This window comes from Taurulus bubalis, assembly GCF_910589615.1.
Source record: "Taurulus bubalis genome assembly, chromosome: 2".
Taxonomy (NCBI): Eukaryota; Metazoa; Chordata; class Actinopteri; order Perciformes; family Cottidae; genus Taurulus; species Taurulus bubalis.
Genome location: NC_136590.1, coordinates 10,169,617 through 10,196,053, shown reverse-complemented (window position 1 = coordinate 10,196,053; position 26,437 = coordinate 10,169,617). Strand labels below are relative to the sequence as shown.

At 43.4% G+C, this 26,437-nt stretch overlaps 1 protein-coding gene across 2 annotated transcripts in view; it reads left to right on the top strand.

Moving 5' to 3' along the window:
- LOC306732854 (adenosine kinase-like) overlaps positions 1–26,437 on the top strand; it is a 95,197-nt gene that overhangs the window by 25,688 nt on the left and 43,072 nt on the right. For both annotated transcript variants that reach the window (XM_079214027.1, XM_079214028.1), the window contains exons 5-6: positions 15,497–15,669; positions 17,996–18,104. In XM_079214027.1, coding sequence (XP_079070153.1) covers positions 15,497–15,669; positions 17,996–18,104 — 282 coding nt within the window. The remainder of the gene's footprint in view (positions 1–15,496; positions 15,670–17,995; positions 18,105–26,437) is intronic.

Below are 26,437 nucleotides of genomic sequence, written 5' to 3'. Positions count from 1 at the left end.
AGAATATTTTCCTGCCCCAAGTTGCCACAGTATCAATAGTCAAGGACGATAAAGGGGGGGGCAGGATAAAAGGGCAGAGATCTGCGAGGGAAAACTAAACCTGAGACCTCTTTGTGGTGCGAAATTGGCAACCACAAAGGAATTAATGACGGATCCTTCCAGCATAATTGTCTAATTATGCCGGGCAGATGGGGCACTGCTTTAACTAGGACACATTGTGCTACCTCTCCAGACTCTCCACAACAAAAGGCAAACCAGTGTGACAGCCTCTTCAGCAGTGAGTGGGAGGGAGAGTGAAAGAAAGAAAACGGAGAGAGAGGAGAGGAGGGAAGAAAAAAAAAAAACTGAGTCTGTCACCAAGCCATTCCTTCACTCGATATGTTACCACAGAAACAAATGTATGGTGTAAACACTGCGTGGATCACAGCTCCTGGGAGGTGAATCACTGCAGTGTAATGAGGTTGGTTTACATGCTGCTTCTCAGCTCCCCACCCAGGCTAACGAAACACTTAAACCCTCTAATTAAAGAGAATCGGCCACTAGATAATTGATCACATCGGTTGCCTCTGCATACGCCATCACTGCAAGGCTTCGCGCCGCTGTTTATTAGAGCTGTCTGCCTGCTTTGTCTCCTGGGAAGGAGGGGAGAAGGGAGGCGTTAGGGGAGGGGTAGGGAGGGATGAAACGAAGGTAAACATGCAAAGAAATTAAATCTCTGTTAGCTGTTGTTAAAGTAGCAGTGGAACTAGTGGAATATCACACATCAGTTTTTGTCTCGAGGCTCTTTCAGGCAATGCAGCTGTGCATACTACCGGTCTTTGGAAGCATTACTTCCTGCAGGGTTGCTACGGTCATGGAAAACCTGGAAAAGTCAGGGAATTTTAAAATGATTATTTCCAGGCCTGGAAAAGTCCTTGAAAAAAATAAAAGTTTTGGAAAAGTCATAGAAATGTGTTATATTCTTATGTTCATGCCGTTTATTTACGCTGAGTTTGAAATAATTAATATGCTTTTAAAAGAAAGACGCTCAAAATATAAGCAGGCGTACGCTCTCATTCTCATTGTTAGTTTAAATGCTACATTTTTTTACTTTTTCATGTATACACTGGGATTTCACAAAATGTACACAATTTGGTTTAAAGTCATGGAAAAGTCATGGAAAAGTCATGGAAATCCATTGGTCAAAATGTGTATGAACCCTGTTCCTGCGTCAAAAAGTTATTAAAGGGGCATTATGTAATCTATGACTTCTCTCTGCAACCAACAACACAGGGACTCTGTATCCCCGTTCCAAAGCAGGCTTTGAAACATAAAGTGGTGAAACATGTGCTTGATTCTTGAGTGTGTTCCTCACAAACATGATTGTCTTATGAATCAATGCGCAGAGGAAGAGCTTTTTGCGGCTGAAAAAAAATTAATCGAATTCCAGATGGTGGTACAGCAGCTACAGGAACATCTCAGACAACAAAAACAAGCATTGAATTAAATTACAAAAGTTTAATTGGCAGTGGTACTCCAAAGTTGCAGTTTGATTAATGCCTGCTGGTTCAAGTCTCGCATTGTTTCATCTTGGTAGAAAAACAAACGAGTACATTGATTTCCTAATATACTAACAGTTTCAACAGCAGACAATGTAAAAAATGCATATTGTACATACTCTGTGTCATATTAGTATGTAGTATGAAATTAGGACATCATTTGCATGTTTCAAAACAGAGTTTAAGGAATTCAATAGTATGATAGTTTTATTCTTACTAGTCTCTTGGAGGACTGTAATGTGCTATTATAATTAATGTCTCACAAAAATACACATTAGATTCTTTTTATATGGAATAATATATAGAATATTCATATACTAATGAATATATTGCATATGTGCATACATTAGAACATTGAGTCGATGCAGCTGTATAGTTTTTCTTCTATTTCTTTTTCGTTTTTCCCTGCTTGCTCCTCTTTTTTTCTTGTGTCTTGTCAGCTGGTTTTTATTGACCTATGCTATCTTTACCACTGAGGTCCATCACAGTGTTTTGAAGCAGGCAGACAGGAAGTGACAGGACTGACTATTGAGCATCTTCAGGACCTCTGACTTATAGATCTCCTTCGACTCCCTGTGGTGTTGGGTAATTGCTGAGTTTCAAAAATTGATTTATGGAAAGCAAATGTATCATCAACTGGGAGGGGAGTGGATAGACTGTGAGCAGACAGATGAAGAAACCGGGCTGCCGGAGGAGCATAACATACAGTCGCATGTATTTGTGGTAAATGGGTCTGTAGTAAATACCACGAGTACACCTGCAGAGCAGACAGCAGGTTATTATAGCCGGACCTGAGCAGGTGTGGTGGAGTGGAGGAAGATGTACGACTACAGTCAGTCCGTTGAGCTCTTTTCTTCCGAGAGGTTTTCGCTGCTTGACTTAGCTTTTTCAAACCACCACAGTCCTCATCGATTCAGCAGCTCAGCACCTCACTGCTTACTGTACCAAAGTCATTAATTTGCCATTTTAAATTCTTGGTGTATATCCTATCATACCACTTCTACAAAGCAAAGAGTTCAGATTTATAGATATGTGTATATTACAAGCTAATTGGAGAAGTGTTGATGGCCCAAGAATTGGTATGTGGGTTAAATAAATGGCCTCAAACATGTCAATGGAAAAGATGATGTATATTGTTAGACGTAAACAAAATGTTTTTGATAATACCTGGGGACCTTTTAGGTATTTCTTAAGGCATAATACTAATGTTGGTGACTTGCTTCAGCAAGAACAGACTCAGGGGGAGTAGGACAACTGTCTGATTATGTACATTGACTAGTAGGAAAAACAACAACAAAAAACACCCATTATTCAGTTTGTAAAGTATATTTTTATGTTTCTTTTTATTTTCTTTTTATTATCTGTTTTTAATTTAATTGAACTATTATTTAGTTACTTTATTATTATGGGAGGGGGAACAGGGTGAAAATGTTTGCTGTGTATTGTTTTATTGATATTCAATTTGATGTGACTTGCAGACTATTTTCAAAAATAAAAAAAAAATAAAAAAAATTTGCCATTTTAAATTATATACAATTACCGCTATTAATAATTAACACTATACATTTGTTCCATGACTTTGTACGGCCATTATTACCTCGTCAAAAGGACTACTAGGTATAGAAGTGTGTGGAAAATATAATGGCAGAGAGCTATGATTAAGGCTTATTCATCAAATTAACTTTTTGAGTGCAGTCACCATGATTAGATGTGTTATATAAGTTACATCTCATTTGTATTTATGAGCTTTACAGCAACCTGACCCTCACCACAGACAAATAACTATGGTCTTTCTTGGCCTCCATGTTTTTGTACAGAAGGATCTGATCAGTCTGTCATGTCTACATTGGCAGAAACCCATCTGGCAACTCACCAAAGAGAAACGTATTATTACAAAGTGGGTGTAACTTCCTTATGCCAATCACAAAGTGCTGGTTTGGCATTTCTGAATTCCTGTGGCTGGCAGCTGTTAGCGATTTCTCTGACAACCTTTTAAAGAAGCCTGTTGGGGCTTTCCCATCATTAACAATTATAGAAATAAATCTTCTCCTTGCATGCACACTCATATATACAATGACTTTACACAATGAGAAAAATAAAAGCCCCTATACAATGTGTTACAAGATGCAAAAGTGCTTCTTGAACTTGTCGTTGGAACGGCATATTATTAAATGAAACCTAAATATAGTCCAATACAACAACACAAACTACACCATAATGTTGGATTAACATTTTTTTTTGGTTAAGTCTGATTGATGATATTATGAATTATACATGTGGAAATTTAAGTTGCATCTGAATCAGCATCAATATAGATTATGAGAAAATAGCCACAAAGTTCTGTCTTGAATTATTAAACGGTAAATCTGGCGATGCTCTATATTTTTCTTATTGTCCACAAATCCCATGAAAAGATCAACACCAGCAATTACTAATTAGTATTGTCTGTGTATCCAAAGTCTGGTATGTGCCTCCATTGTAGTCCAAAAACCCATTAACGAGCAACAATGATGTACTGTAGTCCATTTTCAGTCAATCCCACCAGTAGTAAATACTCACAAAGCACCGAATGTGTATTCATTCGCTGCAGAAAATAGTCCCTAACAAATACTCCTTTTTGCTAAACGTTTGCTAAAAACTAACTGTTAGGAAGCTACTTGTACTAAAAAAGGAAATGGGGGACAAAAAATGAAACTATATCATGTTTTTTAATACATTCTTCAGGATTTAAGTTTTTATTAGGGTCCAGTGGGCTCGGGAGATGGACTAACGCATTGTTGGTTTTGTTCTTTTCAATTAATTTTTGATCACGCAAAAAACTTAGAATAACATCATCCTTATCCTTTAAGAAGTCCATTAATATGTTCCTGGATATGCACCAAACACTGCTCACTTGTTCCCATGGCTCACCGCCCAACTTTTCACAAAATCTAATTGAGATCTGGAAACCAGATTTTGAGATATCTTGCTATCTCACAGAGTAATACAAAAACACATTCTGCCACAAAAACAGAGATGATTGCAAGTTGAACGAAAGCAAAATGTAACATCTGACTGTTTTTGTTGTATTTTGTATTGTTGTATTGGATTGAGTTACAATTGCGACGCTATTTTTTGGGTTACTAAACATTAAACATCAAGTCAACTTCTCTACTTTTAAATCAGTTTTCTTGCTCTTCAAATGCAGCTGTGTGACGATACATTTCCCCTGGAAGAGGCTAGCATTTCTGGCGTTAGCTTGTGCCATTATTATATTCACACTATACTCACAATGTTTGGATTGGAAGCCCGAACCCTTAGTCTTGAGACATAATTGATGTTGCAATGATGGAGATTTTCTTATCCACACAGTTGGTTTATATTCAAGTGTATAATACCATAAGAACAAGCGGAGCTTGTTAGCCTCCTGCTTATGTAGTTTTCCTGCAGAGGTTATAAAGTGAAGTTAAGTTTATTGAACTTGGTATCCTTCTGCACTCATTGGTTTTCATTTCAAGGGTGTGAGAGAGACACAGCACTTCCCCCTGGCTCTGAGCGGATACTCTGTGCTGTGTTATTGTAGCGGTGACCTTGCTTCTTCTCTAAAAGCCTTCTGTGGGTGCAGATTCTTACAGGCCTTGTAGTGTTGGCTGAAAACTCATTGAATCGGCTTCGCCAAAGCCAACAGGGCAGAAGGGTGCAGGTGCTGCGATGAAATTGGTTTTCTTTTTGCTTAAAAAGTAAAGTGTGCTTCACCCAGAATGGCTCCCTCTAACAGCCTCTGTAGCCAGAATTGGCTCCACTTTGGGGTTATGGTTTCACTGGAAGTCTGTTTACACTGTGCGAAAAGAAAAAATATATACAGTATGAATTGGATTCAGATACTAGACTGTATATATTTGGGTTATTAAGATTGCTCAGACGGTGATATGTGGCCTTTCCAGTAAATATTCAGTGTGGGATGGGAGTTAGGTGAATCAGTGTTGGCCCACGATCAGTTTTTAAAGATTATTATGAGACTGATTTCAAGGAGAAAATAGAATGAATGAGATCAAGTTTCTTTTTGGCAGAGAGAGAAGCTTGTTGGCACACAGAACAATATCTAAATAGAAATCACATTTTTCACTCAAGTTAGATTTAACTGGAGTGCATTGTCCTCTTTTCTGGCTCAGCGACGTTTGTGTCTAGAAATGTGAAAGTTGCAGCCGCAGAGTTTCGGTGTATTAACATTATTGGCACGCAGGGTGTTATATCTGGCAAGGAGAATCCAGTTTGAGAGAGTTTGGAAATGTAAAGAGCATCTGCCACAGACCTTATTTTCTTCTCTTAACCTGCAAAGCGTTAAATAGGTCAGTAATATTTCCCTTCTTTTTCGGCGGGGTTTGTAAAACGCACAGGATACAGGACCAAATCATTAGCATGGGAGGAATCCAGAGCATTAATGGCAACCAGGCAGAGTCGAATGACATTGTTATTGCAGCCGTTCTAAAGAAAGCGAGGCGAGCTGAAAGTTTATATTTGATTTATAGCAGGGTTTGAATTTATGTTCCAACTCTCAATAGGAAAGTAAGTGATCTTCGCCTGGCTTCTCACAAGAGGGGGCCCCACAGCATCTGGTGCTGGAAACATCTCTGTATCAAACGGAGTTCCTTCTAGTTTCTCTTTGCACTGCTTAACCACCAAGAATTTACACCTGTAAGGGATATAGTATTACTATGGTTATTGGACTGATTTCAAGTCTGAGCCTTGAGAAATTATCAAATGAGTGAAATAAGATGCTCTTTGTGGGAAACGTCAAGCAACAGGTCGCTAGACGCACTTTATTTTTGTTGTGTGACTGATTACCTTTTTGCTTCTACTCTAGTCGTGATTGCAAAGATGGAGCCAAGTCATTATTTTTCTTGGTTTAATATGTACTGAATGCTATTTGATAGCTTGAGCGTCTGCTCAGCATTGCAAGCAATACGGCACTGACATAAAGATCTTTGATTTACGCCGCTCAAGTGCTGTTATTTACTGCAAGTTCTTTTTCCAGCAGCTCGTATGGCGGAGAGCAGAAATATACAGCTCACTGTCACCATGAGTGTGCTTTTGAATCCTTGAAACATTGTATCTTCGCATTATTATTATCTGCTTGAAGTGATGATACAAATACCATTCTTTATGGTTTTGTAATAACTGCCTTGTTTTTCATAGGGACGCCGGGCATTATTTATCACTGGCAGTGTTCATGGGGATTAATGATGCATAACTCTGTCAGAGTTGTCTGGCATACAGCACCAGCCGAAGGAATCTGGAAGGTTATCAGAGCAATAAATCCCAGGTTTTCCGCCGTTGTTTGTCACGATGCACTGCAGCAGCCAGTAGTTATGACGGTTCCAGCTTGTCTCCCCCCCCCCCCTCTCTCTCCGTCTGTAAGCCGTCTGAAAAAGAACACAACTTGTTCAAGCTGCCAGTTGATAAGGTGGAATTTGATGGCAAAACCTCAAAGTTCAAAGCGGGCAACTGTTCTTAAATCTCTTCCTTATTACGTTGACTCTGTCTGCTTCCAGCTGGATGATGGGTGTAGATAAAGAGCGCGCTGCACACTCGCTCCACCTCTGATGTTCGTTCTTGGCAGTGAGAACACGAGCACAGTCTGTTCAGTCTTGCAGTTGAACTGTTTTGTCAATTGCCGTCATCCAATTCTGTTATGTCTATAAACTGAAAATTAAATTAGGTGTGCAGACTGTTACACAAGTTCAATCTTTACCCGCCCAGCAGCAGTGTTTCTTTCATCATGGCTTATTTTCTCTGTTTAATTCATCAAATAAAGTGCCCCTTTAACTTGCCAAGCAGGAGGAAGCCATCCATGCATTGTCCATGATCTGGGCAGTGAGGAAGATTCAGTCTATTAGTGCAATGATAGGGCCTGTACTGCGGCAAGCTCCCTGATTGAATGGCATCCTTCTCAAGGTCAGGCCGGAGCTCAGAGACATTTTCTGCTTACCTGTGCTTTCAGCCGGCCACAGAATCTGCACACAAACTGCCTTTACATCAGCGAGCTTAGTAAGCGGAGAAGCTCATCACTGATATTTCCAGCTGGTAGCATGAAGAGAAACCTCTTTGCCTGCAGAAAAGGACACAAAGGCATGAGTAATATGATAAGTGGGTCTTGATACAGTGCATAAAGACATCAGGAATGTTGTTTTTTCGATCTGCGCCAAGGGCCGAATCATATCCTCCTATTGTGTCCCTGTCAAAGTAAACCAGTGTGTTAAAAGTGAATCAGTTTGCGGCAAATGCGGATGGGGTCAGAGGTCAAAGTGGGAGCACAGCTGTTTTGTTTGCTTGTTTCTGATGGATGTGACGTGCATGCTGTTGCTCACCTGCTTTCCTTGAGAGCATCTACGCTGAAATAATGCAACACGATCACCATAAACAGAATTTCTGGCAGTCGTGTTTTAAGCTGCTTATGTTCAGGGACCTACTTTCTATATGTCCAAATGACTGCCGAACACGTAGGTGTGTCATTGATCCGACAATGTATATACGGGGAGATTAGGGTTTATACTGTCTGGGATGGATGTGTTTTGTTGAATTTTTCATTCATTTAGCTGATGGTAAATCAATGTCACAAAATGCAGTCATAACACTCATTACAGCGCACTTCCTCCCAGCAGCTAATGTTTTGAAGTGAATTTTCCGCACTGCCACATTGAATTTAGCCGGGCTTGACCGGTGCTAAGCCCTCAACCGGGGCTGTCATTTGCCGTATGTTAAAAAATAAAAATCTCTTCGGTAACACGGATCACCCGCACTGTCACCGTATCCGAGAAGAGGGGGGGCACTGCCACTGCCACCTCCGCGAGATCAAAGCACCGTGCAAAGCCGCCACACTGCATACAGGGGAGTTGTCGGAGGGGGGGCAGAACGGATTCACCTGTGCAGGGGCCGAGCGCAGCTGCACTCCCACCAGCTGGAGCCCATGGACCGCAGACAGGATTATAGGCTCTAGCTGCAAAGGTCCCTCATCATCTCTCCGCCTGAACCGTGTATGGCAACAACCCCCACAAACGCACACCCCACTTTATGGTCACTTAATAACCCCCCCCCCCCATCCTCACTCCATGCACACCCTCAGCAGAAGAGCTCATGTGCTTTTATAGACGCCATTGTCTCAGATAAATAGGACAACCAGGCAGTCTGGGACTCCCAGACCATGAATCTGGTGTGGAGGCATTCCACCCCCACCCCGAACCCCCCCTCACAAAGGTATCACTGTACAACCTGCCATTGTGAAGCTGCTCCCCGGCTTCTGGAGCCGAGCTCAGCCCCTGATGCCTGCCAGGTAAACCCTTCTGCCTCTTTGCTGCTGCGATAGGGGAGTTTGGCTTCGACTGACTGAAACAACATCAACTTGTTTATCCTGTAAATAATTCACCCCTCCGGGGCAAACAGAAACAAAATCAAGGTTGTGTGTTTAACAAGGGAGGTAGGGAATGAAAAGAAGCCAAAAAGGAAAGAAGAAAAAAATCAGGTGTTTCCTTTTTAGATAAACTTGCTGCCTGGGGACGACGACACATCCCTGATTCCTATACAGTGTGAAAGATGCTGCAGTGAGGTGTGTGTGTGTGTGTGTGTGTGTGTGTGTGTGTGTGTGTGTGTGTGTGTGTGTGGGTGTGGTTTATTTTGTGTGCTCACTGAACTTGCCCTTTGATAGCTCTCTGAAGAGGGTGCACAGATACTGCCGGGGACATTCTTGTCGTGTTTAACATCAGAACCTATGGAGTGTGTCGGCGCGTCATCGGGTTTGATGCTTATCATCGGGGGCTGTTCCCGGGAGCTGTCACCTCCCCGTCTGAGGCACACATGTATGCGGACATGCAAGCTGTTTTGTTTGGGTGTTTTGTGCTGTCTAATGCCGCTCCCCAAGGGGTAGTGTACCAGTGTCTAGTCTGGTCAGACAGTTTGTTTCCTTCTCACCTGTAGCATCCTCTCAGTTGTATTTGCTGGGTTTTAAATATGGCTAATACTGTACACTGTAATTTTCTACTGTGTTGGCTCTCTACATTATACCTTTTTTTATGAGCACATTTTCAAATTGAGGATAGAAAGTCACGTAAGCCAAGTTTTTAAAGATATTTTTTATTTTTTTGAGGGATGCCCTGGTGGTCAAGAGATGTAAAGCACTGACCATGAACACAACGTCCCCAGTGTGTGTCTGTTTGGAGACATTTCCCAGCTTTCTCTACTGCTGTCAAGTACTTAATAAAGGAATAAAATGCTTTAATTTCACAATGATGTGGTGCCTGCTTCTGCTTCTTTTATTGTAGACAAACCACAGGCATCTCCTTGTCACTTCCTCTTACAGCACAGGCCTCCACGAGGTGCCGTGAACCTTACACGTCACACGTCGCCTCCCCTCTTTATCCCCAGTGGCTGATTAAAAATGTGACACACTATACATGGATCACATGCATAATACAAATGCCATCTTAAGTGGAAATCAGCAATGAAAAGCCATTTTCAAAGTTGCTGCTCCTTGATTAATTATGTAATCTTGTTGTGGTCTATTTGCATAACAGTCGTTGATAGAAACCCAAATTGATTTGCATTTGCAATAGATTTTCATGCAAAAATAACTAACTAATGAGGAAATGTATCCCCATCTTCATCTGGTTGCACTGCCACAAATCCCTATTGTTCACTCGGTATGAATGTAAATGAAACGCCTTTTTAAAGGTTCTGTAAAATTGTTTCATTGCTTCCTTGATATGATTTAATGTGGTGGGATAGCTCAGTGAAGGATCAAAGTGTAAACCAATGGGATGTCAAGATCAGTCTGATTCTATAAGCTGGTCCTCTTAGTCAACTACCAGTGCAACACAAGTTCTTCATTAACATTAGACTGATTTCTAAGAAGAAAATGTTTTCTTCACACTTTTTTTCAAAAGTCCCCATTTTTATTGGGAACTTTAAAGCTGAGAATCAGCGCTTCAACCCCTGTTACATTTTAAATCTTATGCTGAATTGGAGCCAAAACAATAGGAAATGAGTCACTGTCCAAATACTTGCAGATTGCACAGTACATTTTAACATTATTAGAGCATCAGTCATCTTGATATTGTACAGCAGCCAGAGCCCAAAGCTGTGAAACAACCCTGACAAAAAGGAGACTTGAGTAGTGATACACAAGCCTCCCCACCATGCTGGTGTGTCAGCGAGGGACGAGCCAGGCACTGATCAGAAGACGACGAAGATCTGGATATTCTGAAGCTGATATTGGGCCGGATTCCCATCGGGCTACATGCTATGCCTCCTGCCTCCCCTTTGAGTGTTGATTGCAGAGAGGAGAATGTGGTTGACTGATCTGAAAGGAAATTACTGGAGAGAGAGCTTATCCATGCCTTTGACTGATAATCAGCTCATTATCGTGTTGATCATTTACAGCTCTCCCTCTCGCCTGCTCTCTATTCTTTTAGCTGTGTCACTGAAGCAGAGCACAGAGACTTTTAATGGCTTGGCAGGGAGCCCACTGTGGTGAGGGTGGGTTAAAACAAGCATGCTAGCCCTGGCTAGTCTCCACTCTTAAACAGTCCCCACCCCACTTATCAACCCTCCCAGGGAAGAAAAAAAATTAAAGAAAAACAACAACAGCGACAACAACATATGCAACCCTGACACGAGCAGTGCCCTAGCACCCCAACATGGCTAACTGTGCATGAAATTGAACTGATTGGAGTTATTGACCAGAAGGCTCCAGCCCCTGAGAGGACAGGGAGTATTGGGGGGAGTGGAAGGGGGGAGGTGGGGGGGGGGATTGTGTGTTACCTGATTGAGTGAAAAATCCTCGGCCGGTTACTTGGATGCCCTGCACTTTACAGGAAAGAGTGATTTAATGGAAGCTGCCAGACCTCATCAATGTCAGCGCTCGTAGTGAGGGCCCTCCGCTCCGCCGTGCTTCATATAAAAGCGCTCGCTATGACAGGTCCTGATGGACAGATGTTTGCTAGTTGTTTTAACTGCACAGTAAAAAGAAACACGGATTTCAGCCTCCACCTCTGGCTCTAAAAGACAAGAGGATGCTGGTACAGGCCACCAGGCCGTCTAGCACTATCACCCTCAGCTGATTTTAGGCCTCTATAAATAGCCCTATTGGATTTTGGCTGGGTTGATAAGCCTATAATTAATGTGACTATCATTAGGCACGGACATGTTCTTCGCAAGAGGACCCCACTGGTGAATTTTCGGAGAACGGAGACTTCGCCTATGTCCTTGTTTTAAGGAGGAAATGAGCTGAGTGCGACAGGGTGGAAAGTGGAGTGATAGCCAACCAGCTTCCTGGTGATGTGCAGAAGGCGCCACTTTGTTGTGGAACTGCAGGATAACACACAGTGTCATCTATCAACTCTCCGCAAAAGCCCACTGTGCAAAGCGCCTTCAGTAGATCTGAATTGCATTGGAATTGCATCATTAATAGAGCAGAAATGATTCCCAGCAACTCCGGGAGAATACATTGACCCCTGGGGGAGACTAGAAACAAGACAATGTTTTTACAGGAGGAATATCTAACTAGAGGTCCCATTACCACTTCATCAATATACAGCAGCAAGTGAACGGGAGACGGAAGAAGGCAGGGGAGCAAAAAAAAGAAGAGGAGGGAATGTAATAGCTTATAGTGTTAATGGCGGTCTGAGCGCTCAAGTCCCAAACATTCAGCCGCCTCATCTCATCTGGGCTGTGTAATTGCCCTCCTGGAAGCTGCCACGCGAAGCGTCTGCCTCCGTAGTGAAGAGTGGCAGCTGCTGGATGTTGAGGAGCAGGCCTAGGTCAACTCCCCAAGTGGGGCTCCTTGCAACCATGAGATGTCATAATTAATAGCTATCTAGGGGCCCCAGGGTGAGTGTTGGGCGGACGGGTGGTTGCATGGGTGGGAGGGTGAGATTATTTGGGTAAATGGAAGCCAAACCGAAAGAGACACCAGACTTATTCTCCACTTAACATAATGTATACTTATCACTTTGCCTGTAGCGGGTACGCCTTTGCAGCGTCTTACCCCCTTGCTTTTCAGGGATATTTTTCTCGCTTGTTTGTATTAGGTTTCCCTTTCGTGTCTAAACACACCTAGAGATATGTCGCTGTGGTGTATCATGGGAACTTATTAATCTTTGGGGACCACAGTTCTCCCTAGTTAAGTAAATATACATGAGCTGCTGTGCAAGATACAAGCTCCCAGCACTTTCAGAAAAAAATCTGTTACTTCAGCTTCCCTTTCACTTCCCATCCTCTCTCTCTCTCTCTCTCTCTCTCTCTCTCTCTCTTCTCACACACACATGCCGCCTGGGGGCAAATCTCACTCTGTCTCATCTGCTGCTTAATTTCACTGGAGCGGCCCTCAGTAATGAAGCGCCTTGATGTACATTTGCCAATTTCTGCCTCTGCCACTGCGGTATAATTGGGATGTGACTAAGCATGAATACCCAGCGCAGGGTTGGTTGACCTCTCGGCGACCCTGCGAATAGCGCTTTTGTCATAATGGAGGTATTATCTCTCGTAATCTGGGAATGGAGAGGGATTGTCTGCAGGGTTCCAGGGATGGAAATGAATTGATATAACTCCCCGCTCCTGTGCACTGCAGAAGAGGGGGAAAAAAACCTGCAAGATACATTTTTTTACGTGCTCATAATGAAGACATTTTCTTCTTATCTATTGCTGCTTTGTGTTTATTGGAGTAGGAGAGCAGCTTCTGGCAAAAGCAGAGGTGTTTTTTAGGAAGGGAGGGAGTTTTGATGCTGTGGCACTAAAAGAAGATTTCTGTGTGTGTGTGTGTGTGTGTGTGTGTGTGTGTGTATGTCATCCTTTTCCCTGCGTGGGTGCACTGTGTATTCATGCACATGTTAGTGTGTATGTGTGTCTGTTAATGACCCTGTAAAATGACAAGCTGAGCTGGCAGTGAGAGTACAGCCGACGGTCAGGGAGAGAGAGGGAGAGGAGGTAGGAGAGTTCAGATGGAGGTGGAGGAGGAGGAAGGGTAGAAGAGGGGGGCTATGGTTGCGAGGTCGATCGTTCCACTGTGATTCACCATGCTGTCATCAGAGGGACGGGGGCCCCTGAGTGGCCCTCTATGTTCCCACCTGAGAGGCTTGCAAATGGAGGGGCCGCGCTGTCATTATTTACAGCCCGCAGCTCCTAACCTTGGATTCGGGAGCTCATCACTGCGAAGAGAAAATCAGATAGGACTTGACGTGTACCCGAGCCAGTGACCTTGATAAGTGTGAGGTGCCTGCAGCAAGAGGTTAGGGAAGAAGAGCTCGCTTCTGTGGGCTTTTGCTGTGGCTTTGTGTGTGCGCGTTTGCTTGTTTGTGTATTTCAGCCAGGTGGGGAGGAAGGAGGTGGGGGCGGGATGACTGAGCCTAGACTCATGGGGCAAAATTCAGCATTCAGATGTGGCATTATTACTTTTAATTGTGTTGACACTAGTGCTGATAAGATAAGTACACAGAAAATCAATCGACGATTATTTTGATTATCATTTGAAGCGGCAACCTCCGAGTGAAGCTAATGCGGCATTCTCTCTACTGGCCAGCAGGGGGCGACTCCTCCGGTTGCAAAAAAAATAAGTCAGATTGTCTGGAAGTCTATGAGAAAATGACCCTACTTCCAACTTGATTTATTACCTCAGTAAACATTGTAAACATGAGTTTATGGTCTCAATCGCTCGTTCCAAGTCTTCTTCAATACAGCATGATGTTCATTTAGTAAATGATGGTCCCATTTAGAGTCATTAGACCATAAAGCAGAGTATGCTTTAGGGTGGGCTTACTGTGCTTCACGGGTCGCTGGGCGGTCGCTACTAGAACTGTGTAGACCGTCTCTACGTCAATCATCCACTTTCCAAATGTGGTGACTTCCGTAACTGGTTGCAAAAAGTCAAGATAATCCAAGATGTCGGCGGCAAAATCAACGAACTCAAGGCTTCATAGCGGCAGTTTACGAACCAATGGGTGACATAACAAAGACTACGTACACTTTTTATGTTCAGTCTATGTCACTTCATAGTTTGCCATGTGTCTGGGAAAAATATCAAACTGATTGCAGTTTGATATCACTCAAATTGAATACTTTTGCGAAACAAGCAATTTGAAGATGGGGAGTGCAGCCTGATTTAGTTCCACAAGGTCAGCTTTGTTTGAAAATACACCTGAACCTTGCTGAAAGTAATTTTTTCTTCTTCTCTATTTTATGATTATTTTTTTTTCTCCATCCAAACTAGTTAGAGACCAGGAGGGGTGGGGAGCGCAAAATAACAGGGGAGAGCATCTCTGGATAGGTGATGAAAATGCATTTTTCTTCCCTCACCGAGATGCTATTTGGTCGTGTGAAATGATTAATTTCACACATATACAGGTCATCCCCAAAAGCAGCAACATCTCATTCACAAGGGGCCCCCGTCAGCAACAAAACAGGAGGCTGCAATAAAATGAGCAAACAGCAGCACGTACTGTACGTCAATAAATCTTTGGAGGTTAAACCTGAGCGCTGTAGAATTTGAGCAGCACCACCCCTCCTTCCTCCTCTCATCAGGTAAATGTCACTGAGTACATCAGGACTGTCGAGACCAAAAAATGGCAGACGAGCAGTGCAGGAAGTGTCCTGTGGTAGCAGGTACACACACTCTCTCACACACACACAGTCTGTGTTTGCATAAGTAGGATGGAGTCTTGAATTATGGGGTTTGTGTAAATACGGAGATGAGACTGTTTTTAGCACACATGGAAGAGGGAGTGCTTGGATGAGAATAGTGCTTCTATGTGGAGTGGAATTGGTCTCCGGTTGTTTACGACAGCTCGCAGCCCTCATATATCACAAGCAGTATGTTTGCTGTGAAGCTACAGTTTGTATGCCATCTGCCTTAGCTGAACTTGACCCTTCAAACAGACTTATATTTTGTAAACTGAGCTCTCTGTAACTGCTGTTTATATTTTCTCTTTCCGTAGTGGATGATCCAGAAGCCCCAAAAGGTGGCTACTTTCTTCGGGTGCATCGGTTCTGACCAGTTCGGGGAGATACTGAAGAAGAAAGCTGCGGAAGCCCACGTGGACGCACATTACTATGAACAAACCGAGGAGCCGACCGGTACCTGTGCAGCCTGTATCACCGGGGACAATAGGTTAGCCACCTTTCAGTCACCCCTGACCAAGGAATGATCCTCTAGCCCAGATTTGAAATAGCCATTCTGCTTCATTTTTACATCCTCAGGCAGGCAGTTCACTCCTCGGGGCTGGAAGTCATAACAGAGAATCATAGCTCAGCTCCTCACATCAAAAGGGAAAAGAACAGCTTGAGTGTGTTTTTCCAGGCCCCCACTCAGTCTCTGCCGCCCCAGTGGGTTGTCATCCATCTATAGGCTGACAGTAGCAATGTGTTAGAGATGGCTGGGCTATCCCCGCTCTCACCTGTCAGCCTTCTCGGCTGTAAAAGGGGCATTAGCATCTCTGGCGACTCTCGCGCTAGCAGCATCATCATCGGCACGTCTGAGACAGCAGAGGTCAAACCCTGCGCACACACGCACACAAATATCACTAACAGTGAGGGCTCCAGTTCATGATAGACCAGGTGTGGATCAATAACCTACTGCTCCAAACACTCCCCTCCTCTGCAGCCCTTCATCCGCTGCTACTGGAGTTGTCAGTCAGTCAGCGGCTGGACCTCGACCGCCCCGGGAGCCGGCCGTTCTGAATGGTCTTAGTGGGCTTGTTTGATGTGGCTCTGACACCTGAAAAGGTCAGGTGCCGTGCTCAGGGAGACGGGCTCTGTAATATTTCTTACAGGTGTTTAACAGACAGCTCAAGAGGCCAGAGGAAAGGTCTCTGGCAGAGCCAGATTGGAAGGTTGATGGCTTTGAAGGATTGGGAACCAGTATGTCACAGCCCCCACGCTTTGATTAGTGCAAGTCTTCAAAGAAAGGAAATCTACCTCCCCTGCTCAGTCTGACAATAGGAGTTCAGATCTGGGAAGTGGTCCATTTATCTATGATTAATTACACTTAAGGCGTTTGGTTTATTCAGTTCTTACATTTCTAATCAAAGGTTCAATGAGTCAGTCCCTCCAGGATCTCTGAGTTTTTTCTGCTGCGCAAAATGACTTATCTTATGATTTTGCAATTTGTGACCAATTCTATGCTTATTTTGCGATACTTTGTGCTAATATTTTTTATATTTTAACATTTTCGATTTTTCTAGCTATTTGCAGATATCCTCCATGAGTAATACATTCCTGTTAGAATTAAAGTTGTCGCTAACACGTGCATTTTGTTATGCAAGATGTATATTCTTCTGTAACTTGTTTTACTCTCACTTGAGTCTGTAAGGTGACCTTGGAGCTTCCTACAATATCAAATCAAGTGAATAGTTTGGTTTTGGTAGTTTGAATGATATTTTCAAGGAGAAAATCATAGTTACCATGAATTCTCAATATAGAGATTGATGCTTGATTTTTATTTCAATTTGACTTTTAAAATTGGTTCTGAATTGCATTATTTTTATCTAGAAAACTGGTAATTGGTAAAGTTGGCAAACATTCTTCCAGTTTAACCAGTTTTTCTGGAATAAAAGATCTTGCAGAATCAGCAAAATTGCAAATTCCTTGAGGGACTGATCATGTGTTTTATATCAATGTACCTTATTGTAGTGTTTCAGTTTTACCTCATGAAGATACAGTATCATTAGATCTAGCTAGTTCTTTGACAGCGCTGTGCTTTGCTCATGTCTGTTGGACTTCCTTTGTAATGACACCTATTTCATCTGTCATGCTTGTTCTAACCTTTGAGTCCATTACTGCAGCTCGGATCAAGTGCAGTCCTAATCCTGCTGTCATATAGTCACCGTCTTCATCGCGCTCTGGTCAACGCGGCACACTGTTACTCTTTTCTTTGATGCTACCCACCGCAAGCAGCTTTTTCTCGCTCTGTGAGAATGAAGCTCCTGGTGTAGCAGCACCCACCTGTCATGTGACCGGCTAACAGTTTCCCACTAAGTAGCGATGATGGTTGCACTCATCTTGATGGCTGCTCATAAAGCGACGGCACACGAGGACTGACTAATGAGCTATGTTAAGATAATGCCACCTGCCTCACTTCCAACTCCCACCACTTACTACTCGACTCAAGTGTTCATTTAGTAATGCATTCTGTTGTTTCTCACCTTTGCTAACAATGGACCACTTTTCTCTGTGATTTGATACTATGAATAATTTGTGGCTCATTTTGTTTGCCTTGAAAATCGCTCTTCTTATTTGAATCTGTAAAATGGAGGAAAGAGATCCAAATGCCTTTTATTTCAATTTGTTTCAGACATTCTAAGAAACCATTATCATCCTTTTATATTGTGAAAGAACAAAGGAAAGTCCGGGGCCAGACTGTTTTTAGGGATGTTTTTGAGACAAAATTAAGATGGATGATAAGCGAGGTGGAAGATTTATGGGGTCTGTCTCGGCAGGTCCCTTGTTGCTAACCTGGCAGCGGCAAACTGCTACAAAAAGGAAAAACACCTGGACTTGGACAGCAACTGGGAGCTGGTGAAGAAAGCCAAGGTTTATTATATTGCGGTAAGTGAGATCCTCTACATTCAAAATAACTGTTCCCCAACTCTATTGCCAGAGGAGGACAAAATGTTAAGAGGCTTTATTCAGGAAATGCCTCAGCGCGCCTTCTGCATTGTCAGTATATCCATTCATCCTTTGTCGAGTGAAATGAGCTATGTTACCTATTGAGACAATACTGCTCCATTCTCCCCATTTTCCCCTCGTCTTTGTGCATGAAGCTGCAGCACACTGTGAAATTGTTCTACATGTAATGCATTCATTCATTTCTTTTTACGTGAAGACAAGCCAACAGGTGCTGTGAAAGTGTGAAAATTGATTATTCAAGTTCATTCGGCTTTACGCCCCCCTACACAATCTTCCCCCTACAGACAAAACACACACACACACACACACACAGATTGAGGAGGACAGATGTGCCCTTAGACATTCACACACACTCAAGCTGCACCACTGAGGTAATGTCTTCACTTACAGCTACTGGGGTAGGATGGCCTCCCATGCTCACGTTTCACTGTTTGGGATTACATTTAATTCTGGCAGATCAACATTCTCTCTGATCTCCAGTCAAGATGATAGCCCTGAAATTGTGCTGCATTCCACGTCTTTAAGCAGTTCATTATCGGCATAAATAAGCATTACAGCCATCAACATACCCCTTGTCATAATGTCCCAAGTGAAATTCACAATGGTCTCCCTGTTGCCCACAAGCCCTCTAAACATGAGTGTACAGGAGTCCAATAATGATGGAGGTTTCATAATTAGCCGCCCAGTCGCAGAAACAACCACCCCCACCCGTCTAAAAAAATACTTCAGTGTTTGTGCCAGAAAGCAGATCAGTCAGTCCATCCTCCAGAGTTTGTGTGGTCTCATTTTTAGCCTCTGCTTCGCATTAGCAAACACGGCACATCCTCTGCAAATTGGCAGTTGGGTTTTGCCCACATCCGACAGTCTTGCGCGCAGGGAAAAGCTTCCGTGGGATTGGAGAGGGGATAGAAGGGCCACAAATGGGTGTTTGTCAGTGCTTGGAATCTCAAACGTCGTTTTCAGCGTCCCTCCCGGGCCTCTTTGTCAAAACAGGGGGATCATTCGCTTTATTAGGGTCCCATTCGCACTCCTAAAGTACTTAGCCAGATACACTGCCACAGCTATTCCCACTTAATACAGTGTGGCGTGTCTAGACCGGTGTTCACTAAGGCCTCCTCTCTCCATTAACCTTGTCGAGAGCACTCAGATGTATTTACCCAATTTACAGCCAGATTGTACATTCTCTCTCTCTCCCTCTCTCTATTACTGTACCAACCTCTGCCGTGTATTAATGTGCTTTGTTGATTTTCATTAAACGACTGCTGGGCGGTATAAGCGGTCTTGTAAACTCTAATCTGTAAATAAATGTAATTACCGAGTAGCGCGCATGTGTGTACGTTAGCATGTTATTTTGCTTGCACGTGCATCCGTGTTTGTTGGAGCATGTGTGTTAAAGAGGTGATTGATGATTCCTGGCAGAGGCGCTCAAGGTGCCTGCTTCTATGTGGTGTGATTGGAAGAAAACAGAATTATTAGAGGGCTCTTGCAGCCAGTCTGGCTCATCCAGCAGCAGCGGTGGCAGCAGCAGCAGCAGGGCTGGTGGCAGACGCAGAGCAGGGAGGCAGCACTGCCATTTCTCACAAAGAGAGAGAATGTTGAACTCCTGCCAAATGTTTGGTGGCAGGCTGTTGCTAGGAAATCTGGGTCCTTAGGCAAATCATTGCACAAAGACCAATAACAAAGGCGTGAGGGGGGAGAAGGAATGGCTAAACGCATTTCAGGCTGAGGATATCTCTCTCTTTTTTTCTTTTTTTTCTTGAATGCCATCGCTGCTGCAGTGATGTTTACAGTTATTTCTTTCCCCGACGATTGTGAACATCAGAAATGGAGGTTGATGTATTGTGTGAAGGGGAGATGAGTGACTCTAATTGGTGGGGGTGATGTGTGCGTGCTGGCCCAGTTAGCCTCTCCCCCACTCTCCCTCTCCTTCCCTTCACTCCCTCTTTCCTTCCATCCCCATCCCCCTTGGCCCTCTATGGACACTCCCCTCCTCCTCCTCCTCTCCTTTTGCTGTCTCCTTTTCCTCCCCCCCTCTCTCTTTCTCCCTCAGACACACATACACTTGCTGCTAAACACACACAGCATGCACGCACACATTTTGCAGCATACCACTGGCTTGTTTTTCTTACTGCTGAGCGCTTTGCCCTGTAATTTGATCTCCACTGCTTGATGCATCCTCCATGATGCCACTTTGAATTAACCTATGGCGCCACGGCCCTCCTAAACCCCAGCTAATAAAATGGCCTCTCCTAACTTATGCCATTTACATTCAGGGGGGGGGGGGAAGAAGCACTTGGTCTCACCTCATAGTCATGCATGGAGCAAGTAACATAAATGAAGAAGAGGGGAGACAGACAAGACAATTGACTGTGAAAAGGCCTGTTAATGACTGGGCACAGATGGTCAGAAATAACCCAAGGATAGACGGAGGAGACACTCGCCTCTGCCAACTGGCTTGATACACACAACTCACCCAATGAGACACAAGCTGCAGTGCTGTTAGGTCACAAACCTGATCACAGCTGTGCCCGCTTTTCGTTTACGCCCTGAGCTAACGGCGCTGTCCCCGTTAGCCTGCAAGAGGTTAGCCACGCCCAAAGAAAACTGCTAACCGACCTTTTTTTTTTTTTTTTTTTTTTAACGGCACAGCAACTTAGAGTGAATGCCTCACACTGTTAACACTGGCACACTGCATATAGCATTAATTGGCAGTTGTATTATTGCCCTCACTGCAGGGGAAAGCTGAGTTCAGCTTCAGTCACCGTAGCATAATATGCAAGAAAAAGAGGCGAAGGGGAGGGCAAAAGCAGAAAAAAAGCGCAATACTGGCACCACAAGCAGCACGTCAGCCTGCTTACACTCCAGAGTGACACACACACACACACACACACACACACACACACACACGCACATTGTTACTCCGCCCCAACAGCCCCAGCAATTTTCAGCCAAAAAAGCAAAGGGAGAGGTTTTTCCAAACACACAACTAACTGACATCTCATCAGCAGCCAGGGGGCTGATTAGCACAGAGGTGACTGCGGCTACGTCTCTGTCCAACTCAGAGGACCAAGCTGTCCTCACGCTGACCTTGGGCTTCTTTTCACTCACTTCCTCTATCCTTTTTTCTATACTGCTCTGTCCCCCTTCTCCCTTCTCACCACTGCTCTTTATCTCCAATATTCCTCCCTTCCTCCGTCTCCCTCCTCCCTCCTTTTCTGTCTTTTCTCCCTTTCCTCTCCACTCTGTACTGCACCACTCTGCACTGCCCCTGTCCTTCCACATAGCCAGGGAGAGATCACGAGGCAAAATGCAGGCAGTGGAGAGAAAGAGGGAGGGAAGAGAAGTGGAAGGGGGAGAAAAAAACTGGCAGGCTCCCCCTTTGTCTGCAGGCGATCAGTTACAGTCTTGGTTGCCGATGAAATTTAATCCCCACCGCATTTACATGCCAAGTTTGACTTCTGGCAAGCCTTATTAAATAGATTTGTAAATCATTTCATCTTGATTAGAATCTGTTCTCAAGGGATCAACATTTTTTTTCGCCTTGCTTGTGTTTTGTTATGTGAACAATCTGTGCCCACTGGTGTCTGAATTTGAAAGTCAACCCTTGGTGGTGTTATTTTTCTGTGCGAGCGAGTGTGAGCAGTAGGTTTAGGGGACAAAGAGCGATGGGTGCCAAGTCCCGTCCGTCACCGGGCCAAGCCACTGTGTCAGCATGTCTCCCATCTCTGGAGGTCATGTTGGTGGGCGAGCAACTGCTATGATGCGTATTCTCTTTATTAGGCTGACACCACAGTGTCTTTTAGTATGGAACAATGTCATTTAAAATTGTGTCTAATCAAATGGTATTTGTAATTGCCAGCTAGCATCTTATGAATATGAATTTATAATTGTTCAATTACAAGCCGACTGCATCATATTTATTGGCTTTTTTTTCTTTCTTTTTTTCTTCTTCTCCCGCTGGCCTGGGCCAATTATAGGATTTAAATCTTGAGGCAATCAAGTGATAAGGATGAGGCGTTTAGTGTTTGCTGTCACTATATAATTCTCTCGAATGTTAAACATGCATCTGGGAGGGCTGTATTTGTCAGAAGGCTGTGCGTGGAGGTGCACCTGCCTAATTGAGTGGTAATGAGCTGTCAGGAGTGCGGGCTTGGTGATTGGCTCCTGGCGGGGCGTCCCGTGCCAGTGGGACGCATGGGCTGGCCCAGCCCTGCTGGAGGATCAGCCAGCTCCTCAGCCCCGCAGGCCTGAGTGGGCGGAGCATGGTAAATTAGGGTGGAGAGGCCAAATGATGCTGGCTGTGGAGACTTCCTGTGGCTTTCACTCGTCTGTGGGATTTATTTAGGTTGTTTACAATTACCCCTTCTTCTGATTTACTTCTTCATGTCAACACGGGGGGTTCAGATGTTTTGCTTCAGTAAAAGTAGCAATACTGCACATTCTCCATCGGAAGTAAAAGTCCTGAAATAACTGTTTACTTAAGGACACTGTCTATTCATTTGCATATGTTTATAGAAAACCGAGACAATCCTGTGCTGTTTTGCAATCACTTTTTATTTACTACAAATTTAACAATGTATTGTCGGCCTTTTTATTAGTGTCTGAATTCTGAATGTAAAATGTATGTAATGCATCAAATTACATTGATTCAAATTAAAAGTTGTATGACTCAACACCTCAGTGATGAGTCAGTTCAGATGCAAAATGGTGATGATGCCAGAAAAGTATTTCACACTTTAAAGTAAACTATTTAGTGTTCATTATGTAGTGAGAAGTGTATTAGGAAATTCTTTAAGTTTACAGATTAAATGCAGATTGTCATTATTATTATTATAAAGTTATTGTATTACTAGATACTTATTACTAATGATTTTTGTTTCATGGCAGAATAAAAAGGATTTGTTTGTTGAAGTTTGTAAACACAACACTAGATGTTGGTCCTCTTGGATGCCTGCTTACGATCTCGGACCTGATTGCCACTTGTTTTTCAGCGGATGACGTTCAGAAACTTCTCAGTAATATATGAAGATCAGATCAGAATCAGCAGGTACAGAACTCTACTGGGTCATGAGTGATGATTGAGACAGATCATTTCTGTATGATAGGAAAATCATACTCATACTGCGTTTAATTACATTTACAACTGTTGGTACTCATATTTTATCAAATATATGCTTCATGTAAATTCCGCAGAGTAAGAATAAGAGGTTAGATAAATAGAGCGGTGGAAAAAACACAATATTTCCTTTAGATATGCAGTGGAGTAGTATTAAGTAGCATATAATATGAATACCCAATGTTGATTGTTCCATTTATTTATTTAACTGCAATATAAATAAATACAATGTTTGAAACCGTTGTGGTGAACGGATGTCAGGGTTCATCTGATTTGGTTACTATGGAGATGTTCTCCTCACACTGAATGGCATGTTCTTTTTGTGTATTTATTCATTTATTAGAAATGTGTGAGGAAATACTTTGGCAGGGCTGTGCTGGTTTTATTTTTGTGAGTCTTTATTTCTAGCATCCTAATTTGAACAACAACAGGAAAGAAAAGCTACTGTATCTTGAGTTATTGCCTCTTGGGGGTGGGGGGAGGACTTTTTTTGGACTCTGGCACGCTTCCAGGCTTTAGTCCATATTACTCTACCAGCATGCAGCGACTCTCTCCTTGTACACCTACGTTACCTTGTAAAAACAGTTTTTCTTCTTCAGCAGGGAAAACACCATGTCCTTTCACCCCGGATTACTGTGTGCATCTGCTCCACAGGCAGCAAGTCTGTTTTCCTCTGCCTTGCTGTAAAAGGGATGAAATAGTTCAGACATAATGATATTTCTACTTTCCCTCACCTTGTCCCTTTACTCCCTCTGCATCAAAGCACTCTGTGTGTGTGTGTGTGTGTTTGCGCGCCGTTTTATTCATGAGACCCAAGTTGTGAAATGTAGAATACTATTTCAGTCCCATACTTGGATGTTGTGGCCATTTGTGCGAGTTCCATGGCTTAATTGAATAGACTGAGTAATTATTTGTCAAGTAATGCTGAGCAGAAAATAAATAGCCACTTTGCGGCCGTGAATTGTGCCTGATGGCCATGTGTTGATACTCTCACCAGGGAGAGTGAAAACCTGCTCTACTGGCTAAGTATCTGATTAAGATTCACATGATGAAACGCTTTAGGATAGTGTGTCTCCTGGGCAAAGATAGTGAGGAGAGTTAAGTGTCAGATGCTGTTATATTGTCACGCAGGAGCATAAAGCCTCGACTGAATAAATATTTCCGGAATTTTCTCCTCGCCACAAACCAAAATCTGCAGCACTCGGGTCAACGTGACGGTTTCCTGAAAGGGGTCTACAAAGAAGAATCACCGCAGATGTGCATCTCTGTGCAGCAGATGCTGGACACTGTTTTTTTGAGAATTGTTTCATTTTTTTCTCCCTTTCATGTCGCTGTAATTTGTTCACGTCTGCAGTAAGCCGGTGCATAGCTTCCCTCTGTTTGGCCTTGATCCATTGTCAGTTGCCAGTAGATGTTTTCTCTTTCTCCCCAAGACGAATGACTTCTGAGGATAATACAATGTTTCGTAATAGTTTGATAAATCATTCATCGGCGTTGTAATGCTCAAGATATTCTTTTTATCACATCTCAATTTTCATACTATTAATGAGCCATTTTACGAATACTGATGTGTTATATGCGGGACCATTTTTGGGGGGCTTGGAGAAGTAACTTCTTTGAGTCTCTGCTGGTTGCCTGGCAACCGCACAATGATGAGAACGAGTCCCAAGAAGTCATTGCGCACTCCCACAAGAAAAATCCTCCCGTAGAACCGCAACTTGTTGTTTTAGCACTTTGAATTTATATGAATTAAACAAACAACATATTATCTGTTAATTAGGGTGCTTTCGATGTGCTGGGAGGCAGATTTATTTTTCCTCCTGACATGGGCAGGCTAGCTGTTTCCTACCGGTCCCAGCCATTATGCTAAGCTACGCTAACCATCTCTTGGCCACAGCTTCGTATTCAAACAGATGTGACAGTGGGATCGATCTCAAAACACATGTTTTAACCAAAGAGGCTTTTGACATATTAATCTAAAATGTATCCATAAACAAACGCTGCAACTAATTATAATTTTTTATAATAATAATAATAGTTGGGTCTATGAAGAAACATGCACATCATTACTTCCCAGAGCCCACGGGGATCACAATACTCGTGTTTGTCCGACCAACAGTCCAAAGATATATTTAGTTTACAATTATTAAAACAAAAATAGAAAAGCACCAAAAGGCTGGTTCCAGGAAATGTGCCAGGAATACTTGCTTGACAAATGCTTTCCCTCCAGCATCAAACTGCATGTGTTTCAGTAAGCATGTCCGGGGTTAGCACATGCAGTGGTGGGGAAGTGTTTATTTTTCATACATGGTCCCAGTCAGACACAGGCTACTACTCTGACCTTATCTATTGTTTCTCAAGTGTATATTGTAAGCAGCTTTGGCGGCTTTATAGAGACTTAGCCGGCAGGGCTGCCGTTGCTCTGGTAGAACATTTGGACCTCTGGCAAGTGTCAGATTTTCAGCAGCACATTAAATCTCTTAACCCAGTTCTCTTTCTCCCCTCCCCTTCCTCTGTCTGTCGCTCTCTTTTCCTCTTTCCCGCTACTCCTCCCCATGCTAACAAGCTGGCTGTGATTTATTTTTCATGTGTGGCGTTGTTGGCCTCCGCCATTTTTTTTCTAAAATATTTCCCCTCGGCATCTAAACTCTCGTGCCAGTGGTTAGCCTGGTGCCCAGTCCCTGTGGGGGCATAGTGTGGATGTGCAGCCAGAGCAGCTGCACATCCACACCGACAGACAGGGCAAAGTCCTCCAGTCGCACTGTGATGGAGAGGCCAGAGCTACTTTGATTAGCATGTCCGTCCTCATTGGCCAGCTTGAATGTCATGTACCGTGAGCCCAGTCGTCTAATGCTTCAGCTGGCCGCTCCCTGCAATAACTGATAGGGCTGCTTGTTCCAGGGCGGAGGAGAGGCCAGGGAGAGCGCCAAAGTGCCAAATGATTGTCCTCGGGTAAATAAAAAGCAGACATCTCCCTTTTTGATGTTCTTTATGTGCGTGCCTTATTTTCAGATGCTGTGGCGCAATCACATTTGAAAGTATTTTGTGCTCCCAACATAACAAGGGGGAACCAATCAAAACAATAACTGTGGTTCCTTTTGACAAAGCCCTTGGCTCACAATTGTCAGAAGATGTA